This window comes from Parasteatoda tepidariorum, chromosome 5, assembly GCF_982258835.1.
Source record: "Parasteatoda tepidariorum strain Cologne lab strain chromosome 5, Ptep-v5.0, whole genome shotgun sequence".
Taxonomy (NCBI): domain Eukaryota; kingdom Metazoa; phylum Arthropoda; class Arachnida; order Araneae; family Theridiidae; genus Parasteatoda; species Parasteatoda tepidariorum.
Genome location: NC_141759.1, coordinates 99,390,175 through 99,417,211, shown reverse-complemented (window position 1 = coordinate 99,417,211; position 27,037 = coordinate 99,390,175). Strand labels below are relative to the sequence as shown.

The 27,037-nt window shown below is 28.2% G+C and overlaps 1 protein-coding gene and 1 long non-coding RNA gene across 9 annotated transcripts in view; one reads left to right on the top strand and one right to left on the bottom strand.

Moving 5' to 3' along the window:
* Positions 1-27,037, bottom strand: part of LOC107448522 (phospholipid-transporting ATPase ABCA1) — a 196,382-nt gene that overhangs the window by 81,230 nt on the left and 88,115 nt on the right. For 6 of the 8 annotated variants that reach the window (XM_087164612.1, XM_087164615.1, XM_087164618.1 and 3 more), the window contains exons 3-4: positions 1,111-1,196; positions 365-435 (exon numbers count right to left, since the gene is read on the bottom strand). In XM_087164612.1, the coding sequence (XP_087020738.1) occupies positions 365-430 (66 nt within the window). In that variant the 5' untranslated portion in view covers positions 431-435; positions 1,111-1,196. Of the gene's footprint in view, positions 1-364; positions 436-1,110; positions 1,197-3,236; positions 3,722-27,037 lie in introns of those variants that run through there. The other 2 variants (XM_087164613.1, XM_087164616.1) reach the window with 1 other exon arrangement.
* On the top strand, positions 18,354-26,956 carry LOC147809903 (uncharacterized). The gene is made up of 2 exons (XR_015433875.1): positions 18,354-19,416; positions 20,495-26,956. It is a non-coding gene; the product is annotated as an uncharacterized LOC147809903 (long non-coding RNA).

The window sequence follows — 27,037 nt, the reverse complement described above, 5'->3', positions numbered from 1 at the left end:
AAAATATTTTTAAAAATGAATTGTTTATTAGTAGTTTAATTATTTTTCCTACCAAGTTTCCACCCAGCATTTGATGTTAGTTCAGGTCAGCGGTTCCCGTACCAGTGTTACATGGAAAAGTGAAAAGGGTTCCAAGAACGTTTTAGAAACTTGTAATTTTATTTAGATACAATTAATAATAAAAATATTTACCTAATATTTTGGTTGCCTTTTCGAAATTATTTAAAATAAAATGCCAATGAAAAATAAATTGAAAGAATTGGAATCGTCCTCATTTAATTCACATTAACTAGATATTCGGTAGATTAATTGATTTATGCACTTAAACTGTAACAAATACATAACGCAAAAAATATATAATTACCTTTTGTCTCTTGTGAAGCGTAAAATTCTTCCATAATAGAAGGTACAATTGGTTCCAAAACCCCATTATAACTACAAAAGTTAAAATTACATTGTACTACAAAAAATAGGATATTCTAAAAATATAGAATATTTAGAAATATTATAAAAATAGGAGATTTAAAAATATAGAATATTTAGAAATATTATAAAAATAGGAGATTTAAAAATATAGAATATTTAGAAATATTATAAAAATAGGACATTTAAAAATATTGGAAAAATAGGACTTATTAAAAACAAGATATTTAAAACCTGAAAAAATAAAAAGACACTTTACAGTTCAATGAAAACATAATCACATTAGCTGTTAGTATAATCACATTAGCAGAATCACATTAGAAGTTAATTAAATTTATTATTTCTGAAATGGTAAAAAAGTAAATATCACACAGTGATTTTTATTGAAAAAACTAAATATCAATATAATAACATCCTTCACAATAATAACTAGAGAACTGAAATTAAGTAAGAATGATAAAAATCATGAACTTAAATAAACATTTTCCTCTAAATTGAATTTTTTTAAATTGTTTATGTAATATATATACATTTATGTGTGTATGTTATTTTTTTACAACCAAATCTCTGTTATATAACTACTGAGATTAAAAAATTACTACTAAGAAATTACTAATTATAAAAATGAAAACTAGTTCCAGAAAAACAATAAAAGAAATTACACAAGCAAATAAAAATAGTTCTCACCTGAAATATATTTATCTGCTAATAAAACAATACCGGTAATCCATAATACACATTTAAAAAAGCTGGAATTCTAAATGATTCAAAACCTGAAATTAATAAATAAAAAAATTTAATATAATGACATTTTTTGTAATAAAAAAATATTTCATAGGCAGGATACAGAAAAAGAATAAGAAAATTATGTTAATAAACTAGTTGTAATCATAATTTTCTTTAAAATATACTGCAGAAATATACATCAAAACCACACAATAGTTATAAATAGATAATATTTAACTAAACCATGCCAACAAAATGAACTTAAGTTATAGTTTGTCTAAAGTAAAAAGTCCCCTAGCCATTTGTCTGGACTCGTGGCGGTGACTATGGTAACGTTGTGAAGTTGTATTTCAAGTGGGGTGAGGGGTCACTGTTTAGGACAGGTTTTGGTCAGTGAGAGAAAGGGACTCTTTTTGTTCGGTCTATTGTGTTAGCTCTAGAGTGAAGAGAAGCTACCCTTCCTGAAATGAGCTATTCTTGTTTCCATAGTAGCAGACGGCCTCAGACTTTCTGGTGGGGGGAGTTCATACCATAGACAAACTATACAATAGTGGATTACACATCTTTAGTAATTGGAATGGTGATAGCTAAAAAATTATGTGACAGGGAATTTAAAAGAATCCAAAGGGAAATTGTGTTACGAAAAGAAAAGTTATTTTAAATAAGAAGAGTTAAAGAATGCCTATCATTATTCAAAAACTTTTATCATCTTTCAAACAATGTTGAATATTTATTTTTAAATTTTGATAAGCAAACAAATATGCTAATCTTTTGAAACCTTTTTGGAAATTGAAAAATATAACTCATGTTGAATTAAAACATGACATGTAGATTTAGTAAAAACATAGTAAATAAAAAAATCAGTTTAGTCATTAGTGTATTTGTAAAGTTCAACTTATAACACTTTTTTCTTAGTGTAAATAATTCCGGTTTTTAAATTCAGCCTCTTTTAAAAATCAAATGTTTTCAATATTGAACTTGATTTTAATAGGTGGGCTAATACTGTAGACGTAAATGTTTAAGAAGCATGCTTCAGTGATTTCATGCAAATAAAATTAAACCAACACAAATAAAAACAATAAAATTTTAAATTGCCTTTGTTTACACACGAAATTCTGTTAACATCAATTTTTTTAATAAAAATCTTCAACTGTTTATTAAAATTAGAGCAAATACGAATTTTTTGCAGAATATAATAAAAAATTTCAGAATTCAAACAGAAATATTTCATTAATGATTTGAAAAGGAATTTATAACAAGGCATAACACTTCACTGAGAAAGAAATATACTATTTTAAATACTTTGCTTACATCAGTTTGTGATGAAAGTATTTAAAAAAAAAATTCTAAATCAAAACAATTTGATAGAATATAATAATACATTAAAAAACATCAATTTAAATGTTTTGTTAATGATTTAAAATGAAATAAATTGATTCACCCATAACATTTCTGAGGAAAGAAAAACAGTATTAAATACTTTGTTTACATGAATTTGCTATTTTTCAATTGTTTTAAGAGTTTTTAAAATAACAGAAACTGCTCACAAAAAACAATAAGAAATTAAGAAAGTTAACACAAATAATGCCTTAAAAAAAATTATTTACAACATAACAATTATGCTGGGAAAAAAGCAATAAATATTTTGTCAACATCGTTTTTTTTATATAATTTTTTCAGGTTTCTAAATTAAAACAAATTCTTCTAAGAAAATAATAAGAGATTAAGAACGTTCAATAATATAATATAATATAACATATTATTGATATAAAATATTAGTGTTTAATATTAAAAAAAAATTTTAATAAATATTTTGTTTACATCAATTCTCTTATGTAATTTTTTCAAGTTTCAAAAAAAAAAAAATTATTCACGAAACATCATAAGAAATTTAAAAAAAGTAAACACTAATATTTTATTGATACTTTAAAATGAAATGAATTGATTCACACCAAAACTCTTTCAGAAAAGAAAAATAGCAACAGATATTAAAATTATTCAATCAAAACTTACAACAATAATAAATACATTTCGGAAATTTCAGTCCAAAACACACAAAATATAACACCTTAATCGTAACACTTTACCTTTGCATTCCATTCTTTGAACAAGTGGTGATATGATTGACAACAATACGTGCGCATTACAATCATCATCCTTTTTTCTATTGTTAAACAAAATAAGAGAAAAAAATGTACCCCTGCATCGGTGCATTAATAATCAAGGTCGGCGCGAATCATACACACACTGAACTTGACCTACATATTCAGCAAATTTAGACTTTCTAATCCAAAAACAGCTGATCAGTAAACACTTTCTATTTGCGAAGAAAACATCCGCAAGCGATCGCTTAGAACGAACTAAGTCGAGGAGAACATCTTAAAATGGAATTACCCAATCGTCTTAGAAAAGAAGCTCAAGAGAAAAGGGAGGATGGAAAAATGTATCGGGATTTAGGAGGAAGAAATTTAATATATCGAACTACGTGGGTTCCCCTGCTTCCTGCGGATCCCTGATTAACAACATCGAGGCACTGACCATATCGTTGAGTTTTCAACCATCTACCTCGTATGGTTATCGGGTTTTTGAGTTGGCGAACTTGGCTTGGATGAAGCAATCGCCAATGAATTCTCTCAGATTATGATTCCAGATTTTTTTGTATTATTCTCTTGTTTTTCTCTATAGTATAAAATTGCAACATTGCTAGTCTTCAAATCCTGTGAATATTTTAAATGGACGGTAAAGGAATAACTTCCTCAAATTCTATTTCAGAAGAAAAAAATACGATTGATCCCCATTTTTATTGAAATGCTTTTAATTTAGAGCGATCACTAATCGCCTTAAACAAAGGAATTCTATTTTTTGTTTTTACTTAGAATTTTGTTCAAAAAATCGATCAATGTGCAATTCTACCATTTAGGAATGCAATATTGGCAGATTTTTAAAGCTAAAACTCAGTTTTAAAAAAAATATAGCAGCTCTAATAATTTTGATTGAAATAACTCTTGGTGACATTTACAATTTTTAGTTACTTCCATTAGTTAAGAATTTTTTTTTTTAGAAAAATTCAAATCTGAGTTTTAAAGATGTAACACAGCATATTAAGTCCGTAACAAACGGATTTAATTTTTTTTTTTTTTTTTTTTTTTTTAAATTTTCTAACAATTTCTAAAAATTGAAATAAGTGTAAAAGATACCAAGACTTATTTTCACCAAAATTATTAGAAATGCACAATTTTTTTTAATAACTGAATTATATGTTTTAAAAATCTGAAATTATGATAGTCGTAAATGGTGGAATTTCCCTATTATTATTTAATCAAATTTAATACTATTAAATACAATTACAGTCCTCAGATTTTGAACAATAACATTCAAGATTCAGATTACGGAAGCATTGGTATAGTCAAACCCCAGTTTAACGAACCCCTATTTACCGAATTTCGCGATTTAACGAATTTTATGAAGTTAACGAAATAGATTAATAGGAAACAATGAAGAGCGACTCTGACACAGAAGTCGATGATATTGCATCTCCAGTGAAAACTGTTACTTTCTTAGATGCGTTGCAAGGTTTTGAAACAGTGAAAACTGTTACTTTTTTTTGATGCGTTGCACGGTTTTGAAACAGTGAAAACTTACCTAATGCAGTAAGATGTAAATGAAGGAGCATTTTTTTCTTTTTATGAGGTCGAAAAAAAAAAAACTTTTTAAAATAAGAAATCAAGGAAATAAGCAAATCTTACTCTTGAAATGGTTTAAAATTTCAAATTAATCAGTGCGTAATCATTCGCTGTATTTTAATTTCCCGAATAAAAAGTGTAAGATATCTTTTCATTTTTTGCATTTGCTTAATAGAGATGTTCGAATATTCTATAAGGTTAGTCAGTTTTTTTTTTTAAATTTTATTTTGCCCCGATACTGCGAATTATCCCCGATTTAGCGAATAATATTTTCGGCCCCAATGAATTCGTTAAATAGGGATTCGACTGTACTTGATTTAAATTTTATAAATGCGTTTATCACAACAAACTAATTTACTGTAGAAATCATACAAACCAGGCGATACAAGTAGATTCAAAAACTCCCAACATACAATTAGATTCTAAAACTTTAACTGCAAAGAACGGAGCACCAACGTTTACCGAATTAGTATAAAAACCATCGTTACTACTACACATTTATAGTTTACTTTTTTTTCAATGAAATATTACTTTTAAGGAAAAAGTATTTTATAAATTACTTTTTAAAACTGGCTGCTAATCGGTTTAACCATATTTTTAAAGATTTTTGTTAATTTCATAAGAATTCTGATAAATCGGATCGATTATGTCTGATCGACCACTTAAGTGGACCACTGATTTACACTAAGAATAAGTTTAAATAAAATTAAATTAAAAAATGAAGTAATAATTATTCCATAACCTTATTTCTGATTACCAAGTATTTGAAATGTATTAAAACATATACTTCATTCTTCAGTATCGTTGTTAAAGTTCGAAAGGTTAGTGGAAAATATTAAATTATGCTTCCAAATTTTTCACAATTTATAAATTATTGCTGTATAACTATTAGCAAAAACAATGTGATAAAACGAACATACACAGCGAAAGAAGAAAGTTTTTTTTAATGGTGGATTTTTGCTTATTATAAATTTTGTTAACTTATTAAAGCGAAATTTAAAAAAAAATTTAATAATAATAAAAAGATTTCAATATATATATATATATATATATATATATATATTATATAATTCTCCAAAATTTAAATCTTAAATTTTTTTCAATAAAAGATTTTAGTTAAAAATAATAAAACAAAAGTTTTGATTAAAAATATTATAATAAATGAATAAATAAATGCTTGAAATTATTTTTAAGGAAACTATATTTTAAAACAATATGCTTGAAAAATCGTTTGCTCAAAATCGTTTTATTTTGATTAATTGGCCTAAAAATATTCTTTCTAAAAATATTTTAATTGGCATTAGTAATATTTCTTATAAAGGATAAAATATAGTAATTAAATAGTTAGTTAGTGAAAATAAGTAAATAATAAAAGACACATCTCTTAAAGGATTTCTAACTGAAGTTATTTATCTTTGAGTAAAATAATTAAAAAATATGCATACACATAAAAAATACTAACAAAAGCTTTAAAAATTTCAATACAGAACTCGGGAGTCAAAAGTTTTCTATTGCGATCAATAAAAAGATTTGGCGAGTTTTGGATATAACTTTCCTGCCAAACATGGAAACAAATTCACCAGGGAATTTTTTTTTTCTTTTTGCCTTCAAATGATCCGACTGCAGAGTACTTCCAGCTTATTCCTGAGAAAAGGTAAAAAAAGAGCTGAGCATGGAATTCGTTCATTGATTGGCGTCGAATGCATGGGCTATAAATGTTAAATAAAACTACACTGTATCCTTTACTAGCGCTCTATTTCCCATAATGCATTATTTATAGCATATGGGGAAATTGAAGAAATATTCTACAAATAGATTGTTATATTGATACCTCACGTGTCATTTATTTTGACTATTTGCTGCTCTAGCTTTGTAATAAACTAACATTACTTTAGGTTCTACATAATATTGCTGTGAAGTAAACAGTGTTTTAAATGTTAAGAATCATTTAAAAAGAAATAAAAGTTTGTGCACTAAAAGTATTCAATATTTTATTAAGAAAAAACAATCACAAAAGCACTTAAAACTTACGCTATTAGTTGTGAACTCAAAATACGGAAATTAAAATAGTATTATAATTCATTCGATTATTAGGTTTTATATAACTTTTTTTTTTATATAAAATTATGTTAACTGAAAAAAATAAAAATAACAAGCGAAGATATTATTGCCGCGGTATTTATTTTAATGAAATACCCAATATACAACACGGACAAAAAAGAACAAAGAACAAAACGAAACATTTAATATAAATATACAACGCAATACTTTTTTAGGTTATTATATTTTAATTTTATTATTTTTTTGGAACTTCAGGGCGAGTTATTTTGTTTTTAACTCGCCACTAAACTAAATATAAGTCATACAAACGATTATTAATAAATAATATTTAACACTTTGTTTTTTGAAGGAAAATAATGTTTGATTCGTAATAAAATCTTCTAAGAAAAAAATAAATAAAATAAATAAAAACTAAGTCATTCTATTACAACGTAACACAAGAATAAATAGACAAAAAATTTTCATGCAAATTTTTTTTATAGTAGCCTATCTGAATACACGTATGAAAAAAAATTAATCAGTATTGAAGAACACTAAAAATTCATGCACTAAACTGAAAGGCATGTACCGCCACAATTGAAAAGCTTAGTGGAAGAACCAGGTAAGTGACATTTTTAGGAGTAGTATTTATGAATCAGTGAAATTAACATTGGTTGCATCAATATGGATGTGTTTAATATAACAGAATTGTTTTTACTTTCACTTTAATCTTAACATAACTAATTCACATATCTTTTTTGTATGCTTGCATGATTTAAATTTTTAAATTAGGCAGTGATAAATGAAATAAAACAAAGAATTATTACTCTCACTTTCTAATTAATTGGTCATAAAATAGTTCGGAGATCACTATATTCTTCTTCTTACACTGATTGATAGCCTCTCTGAAAATGTCACTTACCTGTTTTTTTCCCACTAAGTTCTTCAATTAATAAGGCTAAAAAAACTTACATTTTTCGCTTATTATTATCTGTTGGCCTTCCCAGTGATTTTACGCTATTATACTAAGCAGGAATTTTTCTAGTTCATCCCATCAAAATAGCGATTAATTGTATTTAGTATCATTTTGCGTGATGATATTGCTCGCGGCATGATAGTCAAAATTTATCTATATCAAGTAATATTCCCTTTCAAGGAGCCATTGGACATTTATTTCTACAGTATCCGTTTTTAAACTGCTTAGTATAGGTGCAGTTTTGATAATCACCAAATATATCAATATAATACAGTGGCTAGATTTTTCAGCAAAAAATAAGCACCTTTTAAGCACTCAAAAAATATTTTTAAGCACTTTCCAAAATTAAAAAAAAATAAAAAAAATAAATCATAATTAGGATCTGTGCAGTAATAAAAAAAATTTCTATCCTTGAAAATTCCAAATCTATAAACATAAAATCAATATAATTCAAAAACTGTACATAATCTTGATAAAATTACTAGTTTCTGATAAATATTGCAGAGAAAATTGTGAAAATCATGCATTTTTTATAATATAGAACGACAGTTGACACGGCAAATAAAAAATCTCTTTTTTAAAGATAAAAAATTAAGCACTTTTTACTAGCCCCGAATACAAAAAAGCACTTTTAAGGGCTTTTAAAAAAAGGTAAATAAAAAATAAGCACCTTTAAGCACTTTTTAAAAAAGTTACGCACCCTGATTTAATACTTAATAGCTATATTAGTATATTTGGTACATATTGCATAACCCTTCATCTTTTGAGTTTTGTGCTGAATACATTTATCAGTGGCAAACTAAAACTAAAATTTCAAAAACATATAGAATTCTTATCAGACCTATATAAAGATTTGGATAGGACCATTTCTCTATTTGACCTTTAATTCACGGTTTAAAATATTAGTAATGAAGAAAAAAAAAGGTATTTTAATTCTAATTTATTAAAATATTAATACACTATCTTCACTACCACTGAAAAAAATATTTTCTGAAACTACGGAAAACTCGTTGTAGAATTCTTATCAAAACTACACCAATTACCATGACACCAGTCGAACGTATTACCAAAATTAATTAAACGTCATTTGTGCATGGCGATTTCCATGGTTCACCTCATACCAAAATTAATTAAGCGTCATATGTGCATGGCGATTTCTATGGTTCACTTTATACCAAAATTAATTAAGCGTCATTTGCGCATGGTGATTTTTATTGTTTACTTATACCAAAATTAATTAAGCGTCATTTGTGCATGGCGATTTCTATGGTTCACCTTATACCAAAATTAATTAAGCGTCGTTTGTGCATGACGATTTCCATGGTTCACCTTAACAAATCTTCAATTAACATTTTCTCCATTAACGTCGCTTTTTAGCACGCAGCTTTTTTTTAAATTTTTCTTTTATTTCAATGAATACGGGCCAGGATAGCCTGGTTGGTAGGGCACTGAGCCCATGTCCAAGAGGTCGTGGGTTCGATCTCTGACAGTCGAAGACTCCGCGTGTAGTAAATGGTGACTGATGCACCTTTAATCTGTCGAATCACAAAGTCCTCCGTGTTCCCATAAAAATTTAACCGCTGGGGGTACTGATCCAAGAGTTTCCTTGTCTTCTGAATTGGTTCAAAATTACAAGGCTATGGAGTTTCAGTAGTCGTAAGCCCAAAAACTGGGTCGGCTATTGAAAGACGGATATGAAATAAAATAAAATTTCAATTAATACGTATTACCAGTATTAATTAATTATTGGCATCAACAACAATATTGTGAATAATAATATCCCCTCAACGAATAAGTATCGTTTCTTCACTTTACTTTGCATTTTTAGCAGATTATTTTTCTTTATTGCACTTAATATATATGCTATCAACATTAATTAAATAGCATTGTCGTCAATAATAATATGGCGATTTTTTACGGTTCCTCTAAACAAATAAGTATCTTTACTTCATTATTTTCGCCTTTTAGTACACAGCTTAGTTCTTTTATTTCATTATGCAGTATATATTAATCAAGAATCATTGTCGTTAATGGCGATTTCTTACGCTTTTCCTAAGTGAACTAGTAACACTTTTCCATTAATTTTGAAATTAAATATACAAATAGTTTTTTATTTACTTATTTATTATTATTTTATTTTTGTTCATTTCAATTTTTTTATTTTTTTTTTATCACCGTCGTTGAACAGCCGACCCAATTTTATGGGTTTACGACTACCAGGGGTCTGTTTAGAAGAAATTTGGGTCCGTTAACGGACCCTTCACAAAATATTTTAACTCAAAAACGGACCCTTCACAAAATGATTTTTCTTTTAATCGGACCCTTCACAAAATTGTTTATCTTCATTATTATTTTGTTAATTGAATAAACCCTTCCCAGGGGGGAAAACAAAAATGATGGATGTAAACGAATTCAGTTTTGTCTTCGGCAGACGATTCTTCCATTATTCGTCCGAAATGAATATTCTGCGTTCAGCAGTATAGGCTAAATTCCAAATATTTGTATATAGCATCTCTAATTTAGAAGCAGCAATTGTTAATTTTTTAAAATTAATTTTTTTTAATTATAATTTTACAGTGTTGAACATAATCTTGTATGTCTTTACAATTCAAAAATTCCTTGAAAAAGTTTTTTTTCTTTTTTTTTTTTTTTGCAATAACGGACCCTATTTGCACAAATTCATAAAAGCGGACCCTGGTTGAAAGAATGTGAGTAATTTTTTCACAATTTCACGAAAAACGGACCTTTCACAAAATGTCTGAACAGACCCCTGTTCCATACTAATGTTCAACTCCGTAGCTTTGTAATTTTGAACCCAATCCAGAAGACAAGGGAACTCTTGGATCGAGTCTTGGGAGAAATTTGCCTTAGTGGAGGATTTTTTGATGGAACTAACCCGAATTTGCGTTACATGGAGAGGAAGACCACGAGAACCTCCCACGGTTAGCCTGACGGCAAGGGGATTCTAACTCATGATCTGTCTACCACTGAGGATATTTCACGTCAGCACCCAGCTGATGATTTATAAGCAAAACGGCGTGTTGGAATTAAGCTAAGTTTCTATACATAAGTCCGAATACATAAGTCCGAATGTTAACTAACGTGAAGTTGATTCAATATAGAGCCGTAGCGCACATCGAGTTTGTTGAAATATAATTCTTTCTCGTCTGCGTCTTTTACTTAACTTAGACTTATTATTTGTTTATGTATTTTACTGCAACTTTGATATATTTTTGTTTTGTGTACCTGGCAACTTCGATGCATAAATAGTTTGTTTATGTTTCACATGGCTTCATGCACGTCTTTTTGTTAAGTCACTGCGTAAATATATAGTGCAAGAATTGAAATCTTTATGAAAGAATCTTTGCGTAAGAATATAGAATGTGTCATTAAAGTCAATTGATACTTGTCTGGCTTGGCTTACTCAAAATAGAATGGAAAGAACAGTTGCAAAAGTAAACAAATGCCACGTTTCAACAACCAATCAGGATCGATATACCCACACTACGTCACTTGCAGGTATCCCATTACCGTTGATTTTAAATTATTTACTGTTAAAGAAACATATTTTAAATGAAAATAACTATAACTAAATAAACATGTGGTATGAGATAACTTTAGAAATATTAATTCGGTGACGTAGTCCAAAAATACTACCATGTCAATGTTGTTCATTGAATTTATGACATAGCGAATAAAAAATTAAATATAAACTACGGACAAAAAAATTTTTTTTGTAAACATTTTTGGATCAATTAGAGTGCTATAATCAAGCTAGCAAATATCACTGATGTTTTCTTTAAAATATTTGGAGAAAAAAAAACTTAATAAAATAACGACTAATGCTTAACCAATCAAAAAATTTTATTTCGTTTTTTCACATCGTAGAATGTTCTAATGTTATGGTGACCTTCCTCGTGCTTCGAACTATCTGTATGCCGAAACAAATTCTTATTTTTTATCAACAGGATAAATTTATTATTGTTAAAGACATATTTTAAGAATAGTATATGAAACCAAAATTTTATAGAAACGCGATAATCATGATTTACATTAAAACAAAAATTTTTTTATAAATTGAAAACATTATACACGTCAAATTTTCGCTTCACAATTGTTGCCACGCGCAACAGAAAACAAACAACGATTCCAAGAAAAGGTGACCCGAAACTATTAATACGAAACAAATCGTTAGTGCATCTAAATATAACAAATTTTAAAATATACATTTAATATTTAAATGAGGCATTCCAGACACTTCAATCAGAAAAACCTTTTTTATTTAATTAACTTATTTAAATCTTCTATAAAGTTATGAAATACGAAGGTTATAATTTTAAATTGAGTTCATTTAAATTATGCTTGCCATTTTTCCAATCTGAACAACCATTTTACCTCATACAATAACAATAATAAGAAAAGTGCTCTTATAATGTAAGAAGATGGCATTTTACTGTAGAGATTATAAATGAAATTTCTCAGAATCAATTCATTAAAAATTATAATAATAAATGTTTGAAATCATTTTTAAGAAAACGATTTTTTACAACAATATACCTAAAAAATAGTCTGCTCGAAATCGTTTAGAAATCAATCAGAATTTATCTCATTAGTAGATTATGCATTTAGTCTCATGGTTTTATGGCCTTCAAATGATAGCTATTTTAGCTGAAAGAGAGTCTCGTATTTTATGCTTTTCTTTATTATCTGCAATTGAAATCGACCAGTCAACATATATATATATATATATATATATATATATATATATATATATATATATATATATATATATATATATATATATATATATATATATATATATATATATATATACAGTGTTTTCATCATAGAAAAAAAATGGGTGAGAATTTCTCACCCTTTCTCAAAATCAGGGTGAGATTTCAGAAAGTTAAGTGAGATTTCCAAAAACTTAAAAAACACAAGTAGACTTGGAAAAAAAATCATTTCTTTTATTATAATACATTTTTAACGTCTTCTATTTTTTAAAGCATTGAATATTCTTGCTGCATCATCATAGAAGATTTTGCCTTTACTAGGTATTTGTCCCTCTTACATTAGTGCATAAAAAATTTGAAAAAACTTTACCTATGGTAAACACGTGGTTGCAGAGAAATGTGTTCTGAAAGGGGTTCCGTGGTTCGGTTGTGAAAAGGTTCTGAACAATACTGGTAAATAGGGAAGCTAGATAACGGAGCAAATGTTGAAAATAATGAGAGATCCAGGAAGAATAGTGAAACGGATTTTATTCTAAATAGCGTAATTCGAAGCTTCTTCCAAAATGTGAGAAATTCGCGAATTTTGAAATTGATTTATAGAATGCGCGAATTTCTCGCAGTAATAATTTTTTAATGCGAGAAAAGAAAAAAATATGCGAGATTCTCGCGTTCTCGCGCTGTAGTGAAAACACTGAATATATATATATATATATATATATATATATATATATATATATATATATATATATATATATATATATATATATATATATATATATATATATATATATATATATATATATATAATATTATTCAAGTGGTGATGCCATTTGTGTGATAAAGACATAATCATACTCTGATCTAAGTTACCTATAAAAATCACCGCTCAGTCAAATATCTCAATCTTGGCCTCAATTTTTAGACTCCATGTAACTTAAATTCGGGTTAGTTCCATCAAAAAGTCCTCCAAGAAGGCAATTTTCTCCTAATACTTGATCCAGGAGTTCCCTTGTCTTCTGGATTGGGTTCAAAATTACAAGACTACGAAGTTGAACATTAGTAGTCGCAAACTAAAAAAATTGGGTCAGTTCTTCAACGACGGATATAAAATAAAAACTTGCGATTTCGGTGCTGCGTAAGACAAAACATACAGGGTGCGTAGCTAAATCTTTCAACAAAAAATAAGCACCTTTCAAGCACTCAAAAAATATTTTTAAACAGTATATACGTTAACAAAATGCAAAATAATTTTCAAAGACTTTACATGATTATGATAAAATAACTAGTTTTTGACAAAGAACTCTTTTCTTGATTATATTAGCCATTAAAAAATGATCAAGAGATTTAAATAAACATATTTTTTAAAAAATACATTCTTTTTTTTTATTAGTGGTGCACAGCGTTACGAAAAATTTAGAAAGGGTACACAAAAGTCATAAGTTTGGGAAACACTGCAGTAGATGATGACTATAATAAAGGGATTGTGATCTATAAGACAAATCACCGGTAGCAAATTATCCTCAAACATAAAGTTGTACTTTAAAAATCAATAATATTCTCAAGTGAATAAAAAAAAAAAAATGTTAGAGAGAGGGACTCTAATCCAAACATTAAAAATTGCATCATTCTGATGATGTCACAGTTTCCGGGGACAAATACGGACCATATCATATAACCGTAATATACTTTTCCCCTGCAGCCCCTGGGGATACTCCAAATAAACTCGAAAGAGATCATGCTAATTTCAGAAAATCTATTCGATTACAGGTCCCCCTCCCCACATCTCCAAGCACCCCTCCACAAAATCCTTCCACTTCAACAGCATCCTATTAGAAAGACACAAACAAAATTGTTGACAAAATTCCAAACATTGGGTCTTGACCCGTTGAGTCATACCCCATCTTTGGTTTTTATTTAATCCGGACCCCTATTCTTAATCCTGTGTCCATTGTTGCGCTGACCTCTGATTTTGTGTGCGTCATGCCCTGGATTAGGAAGGGGGGATGGTCCAGGTTTACTAATCGTTTTCTAGCAGATGGGATTACTCACATAGCATCTTTTTCATTTGCGCTATGACTCATTTTTGGACTCTGGTCACCCTTTCAAAAGATAAATAAACAATGCGTTTCCTCCGTCTGCGAACTTATGACCGGATGTTTACCGTTATGAATTGTTGACAAAATAATACGGGATCAATTCTGACAGCTTGAATTACTTTTTTTTCTTTATTTTTTCTTTTAGAACGTTATTTTTAAGAACTGGAGGGTGCTTCTGCCGACAGCTCAATCATATTTAAGGGTCATAAATATTGAGTAAATGAAATTCAAGGATTTCGAAGGAGTCATGCTTGTTGATATAAATTGTTATTAGGTTATGCTGGATGTGGGGATTCGGACACTTGATAAATAAGATAATTTACTCATGATGTATGATTAAGATGAGTATTTCAACGCATGGCATATTTCGACAGCTGGGAAATATATCGTGAAGTATCGATAAACTATAAAATATCGATTTTTTCTAAAAATATCATTGTAAAGATATTTAAATATCACTGTTAAGATTTAGAAGATATTCTCACCATATATCGCAAATAAATAATGAGATACGATGCACAACAATATAAAAACACAATAAATAAATACAGAACAACAAATGCATTTATTTATTACTAATATATGATGGGTTAAAAAAATTCCAATTCTTTTCTGTGGCACAAACTAAAAAAACTATGATTTGAGAATTGGTAATTAAAAAAAGCTAAACCATAATAAAAAATATCATTGGTCCTTGACACTTCATAACAAACGAATATAACGAAATTATTATTTATTTTATTTTGTTACTTTTAATTCGAAGAATAAAAAATTTCAAAAATCAGCATTGTTTAAAACAACAAGCATTAAAAAGTATTCTGTTTAAAATATTATTGTTTCTTTTTCTGTATTTTTAACAACACCATATATGTTTTATTCGAAAAAATTAGAATCGTTCGTTCTACTCAATTGGTTTTTTAAAAAAATTATAGCTATTTTAAAACAATGGCAACAGTTGAAACATTCTATTCCAAAAATGGCCATCGCTATTCCTAAATTCGCAAAAATAAAAAAGTAAATAAAAAATTTTCTTTTAATAAATCATGGCAAGAATTAATAAAATGAACATGGTTTCTTCAAGGCAACAATTAAAAAATAAATTTAGTTTCCTTTTTTTCTTCTTTCCCCTAAGCAAAATTTAAAAACATTTTCTCTCCATATTTACAGTCTGCAGTGAACCAATTAAAATCATGATGCAAAGAACTGTTATTTAAGAACAATTACTAAGAGTGAGGTAACTGATATTCCATATGAATGTATCGATCAAAACAATTCCTTAAAAATAACAGTTATCCCTCCAATCCGTTATCCACCTTTCTTTCTCATCAATATGTAAACACCACAGTATATATACCGTACTCTACTGATCTAGATCTGCCAAAACATTTCATCATCGGCTCTTCACTAAATGTCAGCATCTATTTCAGGCCTCTCACTGATCAGTTGTTCGCCCCAAGATAGTCTTAAGCAAGGGCGTAGGTCTCTTCTTTTGCCAGACATTTGTCTTTTGTGAGAAGGAAATGTTGTGGTGCCGCCCCAAAACAGATTTTCATTTCCGTGTTTCTCCGCAGTTTGGTATTTATTCTTCATTCACAGCTCTCGTTCTCACATTATATTCTTCTTATTCATTTTTTTCCTCTATGTGAAATAGAATTCCAATAAATAAAAACGGTAATTATTCATTAAATTAGTTCCTCATTCACACATTACTTTCTCCCATTTTATACTTCTCATACATTTTATTTATTTATTTACTTTTTTGGGCCGTATAATGAATTCTTGTAATCTTTCATTAGATTAATTAAACTCGCAACAACAAAACGAATCATCTAAGTGATTTGAATCAATAGAATCAGTTCACTTTGGTGATTTGAATTGGTCTTGTCCGAAGTTGTCCACAGTTGTCTTGATCGAAATCGATTTAAATTATAATGAATACTTCAACTCCAACCTTTGGGGCCGTGTCAATCGGTTTGGGACTCTCTTTATTTGTGATATTCACCTGAATTAGTATTGAAAACGATCCAGTTTGAACTGTAGGTTGGAATTTCTGATTCTTAATTGAAACAATAAAAAAGAAAAATATCGTTCAAATGATGAAATTCTCTTTTATTCATAACTCAAGAAGTATTTATGGGATCTCTCTGGTCCCATATCTCAAAAATAAACTCACCAACTTAATGCATAACAAAATTAAAAATGAAAAAAAGAATTCTAAAAAAATTATCAAACAGCAGCGGTGTCGCAATATCAACGCACGCAATGACGACGCATGCGCATTGTTTACTATTACTCTTGAACACAATTGAAAAGTGTGATGGCATCCAAATAAGGTGAGCACGCCATCAAACTTAAAACAACACTCATTTTGCCAATGGGTAAAAAAATGAATTAATTTACGCATAAATTTTACGTGAATTTCAAGTGCGATTATTAGTTATTTCGTTCGAGAATTCGCTTTTCCAAATTCATATTAGTTTAGTGAATCTTTATTCTGAGTGATTTGTATAAGTCAAATTATTACAACCACACTTTCAAAAAAGAAAATATTTTACTATAAAGTATGATGTGAACGTTATAATGGTTTGAAAGGAATCTGAACCATTATAAGCCTTTTGGTTCCCACTAATAACAGAAATAATCAAATCCAATAACCTTTTAAAAATGGAGTCAAAAGTTACGAAATAAATAAAATCAAATACATTTTTGTTTGAAATGTTGTCATTTTTTTAAGATTTAACACAGAAAGTAATAAAGAAATAAATTTTATTTTATAACTGGCGTTGAACAGCCGAGCCAATTTTTGGTTTGCGACTACTAACGTTCAACTCCGTAGCCTTGCAATTTTGAACCCAATCCAAAAGACAAGGGAACTCCTGGATTTAGAGAAATTTGCCTTTGGAAGACTTTTCGATGGAGCTAACCCGCATTTGCATTACATGGACAGGAAAACCACAAAAGCCTCTCATGGTTAGCCTGTAGGCAGGGGACTCTAACCCCTGATCCGTCTACCACTGAGGATATTTTACGTCAGCACTGTGGTCGGTGCAAGCCGGACGCGGAATTCGTATCAACCAGCTATCGCTGTGGATTCAAACCCGGTTCACCTCATTGGAAGGTTAACGCTCTATCCCCTGAGCCATCACGACGCTAAATAAAGAAATTTTTAGTAATCATTATTTCTTTAATGAAGGTTTTTTTTTTAATGAAGGTTATCACCATTGATTTTAAATTATTTACTGATATAGAAATATATTTGAAAAGAATTACTGTATCTAAATAAACACGTGGTATCAGATAACTCTAGAAATACTAATTCGGTGACGTATTAATACTACGATGTTAATGTTGTTCCTTGAATTTATGACATAGCAATTAAAAAATTAAAGTACGCACCAATTTTTTTTTTTTGTAGAACACTTTTAACGTAACATAAGTAGGAAAAAAATAGTCTCTATTGAGACTCAAGCAGACTCAATAAACTAATTAAATCATAGAGTTAAAATAGTGTGGATGTAAGATAATTACATAACATCCTACAGCCATAGCAACAGCTAAATAAAACTTGAATAATTCTTGAATAACTAACTACAAACAAGCAGGTTCAATTCATTCAGTAAGAAGAAAAAAATGAAAGAGAGAACATTTCTTTTAAAGTGTACTGGCTATTTCCCAAAATGGTTCCCAGACTTTGGCAAATGATCATAGTTTCCAGTTGTAACATAGTTTCCAAAGAGAAACTGATTCATTTTTCTTACAAATAAACGGAGAAAACTCTTTAGCCGTAAAGGTCAGGAGATATATTTTATGGAATAAAATCCTTTCTTTCGAATAAATATTTTTAAAACGATTTTTTTTAAAAAGTATTTATTACAGTTTTAGGCAAAATGTTCACGTTATTGTAACTATATTGAATGAAAAGAATAAATTAGTAAAACAAAAACAAAAAAGTTAATAAAACGATTTTGTATTCAAAAATACTGAAAAATTAAGAATGGCGAAAATATTTTCTGCAAGTCTTTATAAATTTAGATAGATAAATTTTCTTCCAATTTGAAACCTGTCGATAATGCCAAAATAGTTTAAGATTTTGTAGCGATGTGTGTAAAGCCACCTTCATAAAATTAGCTATTAATGTTGTAGCTTAGTGGTTGTTTTGTAGTGGTAGCTACTAGCGATGTACCGAGAACTAACCGGACCCGGCAAAAGAGTTTCAATATCAGGTACCCAGACCTGATTTTTTATTCTCTAAGCCCGGTTCCGGGAATCTAGTATCAAGTAACACTCATTTTGTTCTACAAATTTATATTCAAAATTTCTATAATTTAATGACCTTAAACTATTCATATTTGTAGTTTGTAGGAAAAACATACATTCCATTAGTGTCTTGCTGTTGTGACTTATGTCACTTGTCAATACCAGCAACCCTGCTTGCACGATTCCAAACCGTAATGTTCCCAATCCTTAAGACGGGGAATATGCAACTTTTTCCCTCTTTCTCGGGAATACGTGATTCTAAGCAATGACGTCAGAATAAAATAGGTTTGTGCGCATGTACCTCTTCTGGAAAAGTCGCGGTATGTTGATATACAGCTTCGAAATGTGCGAAGCTGAAATCGCCATGCCTGAAACAACTATTTATGTCATTTTCATTAAACAAAAGAAGAGAATCTGCTAATTTCCTTGGTTGGAGTATCGACACATAAATTAAATAAAGAGTTCGTGAGTGATGCTAGGTAAGTCTAATTTTCTTAAGAGTACCGATGGTTCTTTTCGCGCCAAACTGTGAAGTTTTAACGCTTTTACTTTTGTTAGTTTTTCCTTTAAAAACCTTTCACAGATAGATACTAAGTGAAATTACGTTCAATATGTAAATAAACAGTTATGATAGGTATGTTGAATTATTAAAAATATATGTTCTTAGTAGTTATAGCTTTGGCTCCGTTACGAATATTATATTAAGTTATAGAATTTTTTATTTATATTACTTTATAAATTTTTATTGAATTTGAATTGTACTGTTATTAAGTATCCTTCCATTAACAGTCATATGCATAATTCATGTCATTGAGCAGCTCTAATGCGACGTAAATAAAGTACCTATTAATTATTAATCTCTTCTTAACAAAATATCGTGCATGACTTTAGTTTTCGGCATTATTTTTTCTAATCAGTTAATAATATAAACAATTGTATCTATTAATTTAATTTTAGTTGCATGGAGAAAATTTTTTAATAAACAATACATTTCTAGTGACAAAATATATAACATCTTACATCAGGCACATCTTAGTTTTAAAACACCTTTCAATTTCACAATGTATAGAAATAGATAATTTAATATTTGTTGTTACTATTATTTTTTGTTTTGTTGCTACAGAAGGAATTATGGTACTTATGTATTTCAGGTGCAATAAATAAGTAACAATTATAACACAAATAATTAACAGTAGTAATTATTTGTGGTGTTTAATTAAATGTGGATAATGGGAAACATAATAGAAAGATTATGGTAATAGTGGTTTTCTGACTCCAAAGATTGATAATTAACAATATAATCCTTTTTAAAAATTGTTTCTAACAAAATATTCTTCAGTTTCCTTAGTGTCAAAAATATTTAAATTTTAATGTTATCAAATGTTATTAAAATTGTTTAAAAATCGTGATTTATCCTAAATCGGTTCCTTATAGTAAGTACCTACCTATTTAAACATAGAATTTCTAGTAAATAAAGTTTGAGTACATTTATTCGTTAAACAGATACCCCTTCCATTGGATGCTTATGGCCTCACTTTCTTTTTTTTAAATTTTCAGCTACATTTATGCAGACAGCTTTCTATTTGATGAATGAGATGATTTTTCTACTGTAAAGAGGATTCTTATCCAGAAACTAATTTTGATATCTAAATTATGGACAGTGGCTAAGCTGAACTAAATATCACATGGCATCTTCAGTGAAATCACCAGTGCAATTAAGACAATGACAAAGGCTAGTAATAGATCATCAAGCAAGGTTTTAACTGATCTTCCAAGTAACCTCCCTAGACCAGCGGCTGCTACTAACTATCATTTATCATAGGTTTCATAATATTTTACAATGCTCTACATTATTTATGGACATCTTAAGTCTTTCTTTTTTTTTTTTTGAAAAAAAGAGCTGTGATAATAGACTGTAATTTATTGTACTTAAGGATTTTCATTTCTTAATATTTTGAAATTTCTGTTACCTTTATATTTTTCAAACAATTGATTAAAATATATATATATAAAACCTGTATTCATGAAAATGTCTTTGATAAATTACATTTTTTTGTAAAATAATCTCCATGCTCAAAATATCTTAGTATTATGCATTAAAATTTTGTGAAATATTATATTTAATCATATTTTATAAAAAATAAAAAAATGCATTGATGTCTTAATCAATTTTGTGTTAAAATAGTGGTCACATATAGTAGTAACTTAAACTAATTTCTTTGTCTGTGAAAATCATTGACTATTTTAACAATGCTCATTCGAAATTGCTCTAAAATTTATGCAAATACAGTGAAACCTCCGTTAAGCGGACATTCATGGGACCAAAAAATTTGTCCGTTTATGAGAGTTGTCCGTTTACGGGAAGGGTACCCTAATAACGAAATTTAACACCGTAAATTGTTTTTAGAATATTCTCAAAGATATGCTTCTGTAGAATAGTTAAATAATATCTACAAGGATACTGTAAATATCTACATGAATATTTATTTAAACAATAAGAAAGATAAAAATGAATATATAAAGAAGTTTGATATAAATACATAATTCTGGATGTAGCTACAGATAAATAAATAAATATAATTTTCCTATTAGCAGAGATACTCAAGTTAGACATATAATACCAAATAGGAGCGTACTGTCCTCAGTCCGTTTAAATTTTTAGGTTCACATCCCCTTACACCTACTTATCATTTGATAGGGAACATGGTTAATACCTTCTTGGAAAATAAACCTCCCATGATTCCCAGAAAAAAAAGTAATACATACCTGTAAGTCATGAGGACCTATGGAGATGATTATTCGCAATTGATCAGCTATCAAGTGTTTGAATAAATGTTTCCTTTATATAAACACCTCAAAGATTATACTTCTGTTCTCCTTTTTTACCCCAGTTGTGTTAAATACAGTCTTCAAATTGATAAGAAAATTAAAGAAATTTTCAATGGGGAAGAAGCATTGAGAGAAGTCATTTCAACTTGAGGGGTCTCATAACCTGTGTGGTCCAGATGAAAAGATCAAAAGATGCCGATGTCAGAATTATTTCAGGAGTGCAGTACCATTTTCTCTCCTTTCTTTACAAAGATAAGGCAAGGTGACAGGAGAATTGATTTTTCGGTGGTGAAATAGCTTAACAATATATTTAGTTAAGGATAAGGCAAAAAGCTTTATTTACATGCTTTAAAAATGGTGAAAAGTTGAATTTTTTTAGCTTGCAATTTATTTAGAAAAAGTAGTGTCCGGTTTGTAGAGATAAAAAACAACGTTTCAGGACCATAATGACTGTCCGCGTCCGGTTACAGGAGTGTCCGCTTTGCGGAGAATGTACGTAATGGTTTATTCATTGAAGGTTTCCGGGGAATTAAAAATATGTCCGTATTGAGAGGCGTCCGTTTTGCAGGAGTGTCCATAACAGGAGGTTTCACTGTATTTAAAAAATTAGATGAACAGTAAAGACATATTGAATTCAGATTGAACACTTGTTGAATTCAGTTGCATACAACAACGAGCCAGTTGCCCAGCACATTGCAGGTTCAAGTGAATTTGTTTTGTATGCATGCCTGTGCTTGATTGTATTCAGTTTTATATTATTTTAAAAACAAATGATCATGGATTTTATTCGTTTATTTGACATGCTGCGCTATTGATTTGAATTCTTTTTCTTAGTTGCTTGAAATTCATATAATTTGATATTCTACGTAGCAAAATTTTTTCCTCGTTTTATCTGGTACATATGTTTTTTTAAAAACAAATAGGATTAATTTGTTTTGACATGCTTTAATGCATTGAAATTCACTTAATTTGATTTTAACTGTAGCAAATGTTTACCTCATTTTTTTATCTTGTATAATTTTTACAAACCATCCAAATCCAAAAAATATCCATTTGATTTTTCTACTATGCCTATCAGTCAGCTTACTAAAAGGCATATAATATATTAATTATTAGTCGAAGGGGAAAAATGCTATAGGGATAAAAAATTTTTACAATTATATTTGGCAGATCAAGTGAGGGGTCTGTCTAGGCCGAATTTACTACCGTTTAGCGGTACCTTCACAAATTCAACTTTAGGATAAACGGTAGTTTCACAAATTCAGTTTTAGGAAAAACGGTAGTTTCACAAAATACTTTTTCTTAAAATTTTATTTTTGTATCCTTTAAGAATCGATAAATCCATATTTTTGTGTTGATTTTTAAATATAATTTTTAATTTTTCACAAATTATGTCTAAATTTTCACAAAATAGGTACCTCTCAGAAAAACCTAGACAGACCCCTGCAAGTTAATTACTGCTAGTTTCTTATTTTCCTAGGTGTAGATAATTTTTTTTTTGGTCTGTATGCATTATTCAAGTGTTCTATGTTAGATCTGAGTATGAGACTAGAAAAAAATTCAAGTTTTCTTAATACCCTTGATTCATAAAGTTATTGTTTTAATTGTACTATTTTTAATTATTGATTTCAATTCAATAAGTTATTGATTATTATTTCTTCAAAGCTTTGAGGTTTAAGTAAAGTTATTTCACCTGTGCATATTACAAAATGTTTAAGTTTATTATATTGTTTATAAAATAAGAGATCTCAGATGTGCTTTGAAATCAGTCCCCATTGATAATAATTGCAATTACTAAAATATATAATAGTTTATTAAATTGTTATTATTTACATAATTAATTGTTATAGTCGACAGTAGCATTATTTAAACTTCATTTACAAATTCAAATTTATTCTGTTTCGAGTATTGAATAAATTTGTTAATTTTTATTTTCTGTTCTTTATGAGGATATAAGATTTTTTCTTCAGCAATATTATTAAAATTGTATTTCCAAAATTCTGTTTTCATCTAGTTTTCAAAATTTATTTTAACTGCATTTTATGGTTTAGAATATTTTATGAAAAAGTATATTTACATTGTTTAGCAATTAGCTTTTTTTATAATTCTAGTATTACATGCTTTATAATAGTTTCATAATCCACAGTGGGTATTGAATATTGTTTTAGTACTTTTGAAATAAAAATTATTTAGTTAAAAAACTAGGGTGCTTTTTTTAGATTTTTTTTGCTATATATAACAAAGTTAATACCTGTTTTTGAAATGTAACTGAAAGCTTTCTAGCATTATGTTCTTTAATATAAGAATAAAATTAAATAATTTTTAATGGGCATTTTGGCAGCTTTTTCTTGAGGGACTATAAATATTTAGTTCACTGGAATTGTTCAATTTAAGGTTATCTTTCAAGAATTGTAGTTTTTATTCTATTTAATGAATTTGTTTTAATTTATAGCTCATAATGTAAATTTCACTGTCTAAGATCGGCAAGTCCTTTTTAATAAATTTTAAACTTTGTAAGTTAGGAATTCTGCTACAATTTTTGATTAAAAATATAACTTGACTTTATTATTCAACATATTTTATTTGTGCTAATGTTTTTTTCCTCCATGACCCTATCCTTACATTTTTTGGTCCCTGGTGATCTACAAAATAACAAGTGTTAATTTTTGATTTCTGGTGGAAAAATAAAACTCGGTTTTCCACAGCGTTTTTTTTTTTTTTTTAAACAATCCATAATAGCATTCCATAATTTTTATATTCTTTTCCTCTTTTATCAATTATGCAAAAACATGAAAAGCTTTCTAAGACTTAAAAATGTAAATTGGATGCAATCAAAAAAATTTTTTGTGTTTAATGAAAATAACTAACGTTTGTTAAAAGTAAATATTATAAATAAAAAATGTTTCGATTGAGTATAGATCTTGTATTTATCCTTTTTGAAACCTTTATTTTCATGTACTGTTGCTTTCATTGCATAAGTCTTAATTTAAGACCATCAGCACTAACAGCTTTTTTTTTTTAAAAAAAAAACTTGATATCTAAAAAAAACTGTTTAATGCCATGATTGTAGAATATCCTATTTTACTGGCTTACAACTTGCATCTTCACACGCTAAGTCACACTAGTCAAATTAATATATTTAAACCTATTGTTTTCAAAATTAACATTAATTTTTTTGTTACACTTTTTTTAAACATAAAATTTGTTAACTTAGTGTGTATAGTATCATATTATGGATTCACAAACTTTTGTTTCTTTCCAACTTAAATTTTAATTTAAAAAACAGTAATGTTCTATAGCCATTTCCTTTCTAATGAGATAATTAAATTCATAAATTAATATCAATCCTAACCAAAAAAATCTTAATAAATACTACAAATTCTTCTAATTACAAGGAAATATTAAATATTTTTAAATCAATCTTTTGGTTATTTTTTGCTGATATTTGGGTAGCTCTCTGCTATAAAGTTTAAATGGTAGACTATTAGTTTTCCCCCCCAGATATATGAATGAGTTATTTGTTCAAAATATATTTTGAAGATTATATTTCAGCTTAGTATAAGTTTGAAGTATTATTTGAAATAAATTTTTCATTAATAATTCAACATTATGAAATATCATTCCCTCGCTCGCAACTCTTACCAGTTACAAATGCAAAAAATTTTAATGCTTTGTCGTTCAACCTTTACCGTTTAATACCTGTCATGCTGTGACTATGAACAAAATTGGTCAAAGTTTCTGGTCTTTATATAGGTTTCATATTGAGCAAGAAATTTGAAACTCGTATTTTATATTCCCTCACTCATAATGAATGATTCAAAATATTTCAAACCTAAGTATAAAAAACTTATACAGTAGGGAACCGATTATCCGGAACGATCGGGACCATCACTATTCCGGATAACTGATTTTTCCGGTTTTCTGAATCGCTACAAAAAGCCGTTTTTTTTTATTGTCAAATTCAACTAAAAAAATATATTTGGAAATAATCTTGAAAAGAAGAAAAAACGATGAAGTAATACACTAATGATTGTTTCCAAAATGATTGTAAGGTTAACATCTTTCAAAAAAGAAAGAAAAATCTTGAAATCTTATGAGGAGAAAAACATTTGTTTTTTCAAAAATGGCGGGAAAATTTATCGAATTTCGTTCCGGTTATTTGGTTTTCCGGTTTTCTGATTTCCAGATAACGGGTTCTGTACTGTACCAGTAAATTGGGACAAGTTTTTTAGTGCATAAAAATGAAAAAGCAAATTGGAAGTTTTAAAATATCCTATAGTGAGATACATATTATTTTAATTTATTTATGGGGGAAAAAAACTTCAGAAGCAACTAATGCTATTCAACACTTAATGCAAGGTTACACTCTTTTGACGTCGATTACTTCATACAGATAATTTTTTTAAAACGCACTGTTTTTTATTTCCCATCATGGTAATAGTTTAAGAAAATATTTTAATGTATTCACAGGAATAAACTTCATAAGCAAAAAATGTTTATTTCCACATTCCCTAACTGAATGACATTCTTGAGACGCCTTTAAAAACATAAGAATCAATTACAAGTTAAAAAAGATATTCATAAGCAATTTTATTTTAAATTACTAAACCTAATTAAACTACTAATTACTTCCTAAAACAACAATTTTCACACTTAAGAAATCTCTGACATAAATCTTTATCGATGTTATCTTATCACTATTTGAAAATAGCGTATATGTACTGAGATTTACTAGTTCAATCACAAATCTTCAGTGTTAATAGTGTAAGATTATTAATTTTGCGCAACCAAACCTATCATTTTTATTTATTGTAATACAGCTGTATTATCTCGTGTATAATTAAGAGAAAAAGTTTTTTAACTAAATTACTCCAGACTAGGTTAAGCTGTAATATCCATATGCCTACTTGTCTACATTAATATATATGAAAATTAAACCTTTCCATTTTGAATATCAAACCTAAACAATTTGTTTATTTCTGTTCATGTACTTATTAAATAGGGAGCATTAAAGTACCCATTCTTGCAGTCCTTGTGCTGAAATATTTAAGAAATTATTTTACTTTTTTAATCATTTATTTTATTAATGTTTTTTATTTTATTGTTTATTTTAACATGTGTTAATTTATTTTTTATAAGTTTATTTCAATGTTAACTCAATTCATTAATTAAATATTTGAGAAATGTCTCAAGATTCTATTTCATTTCTTATATGCTTATTTGAATGTTTACTAAATTCAGTTTAACTTAAAAAACTATTGAGAAAGAAAA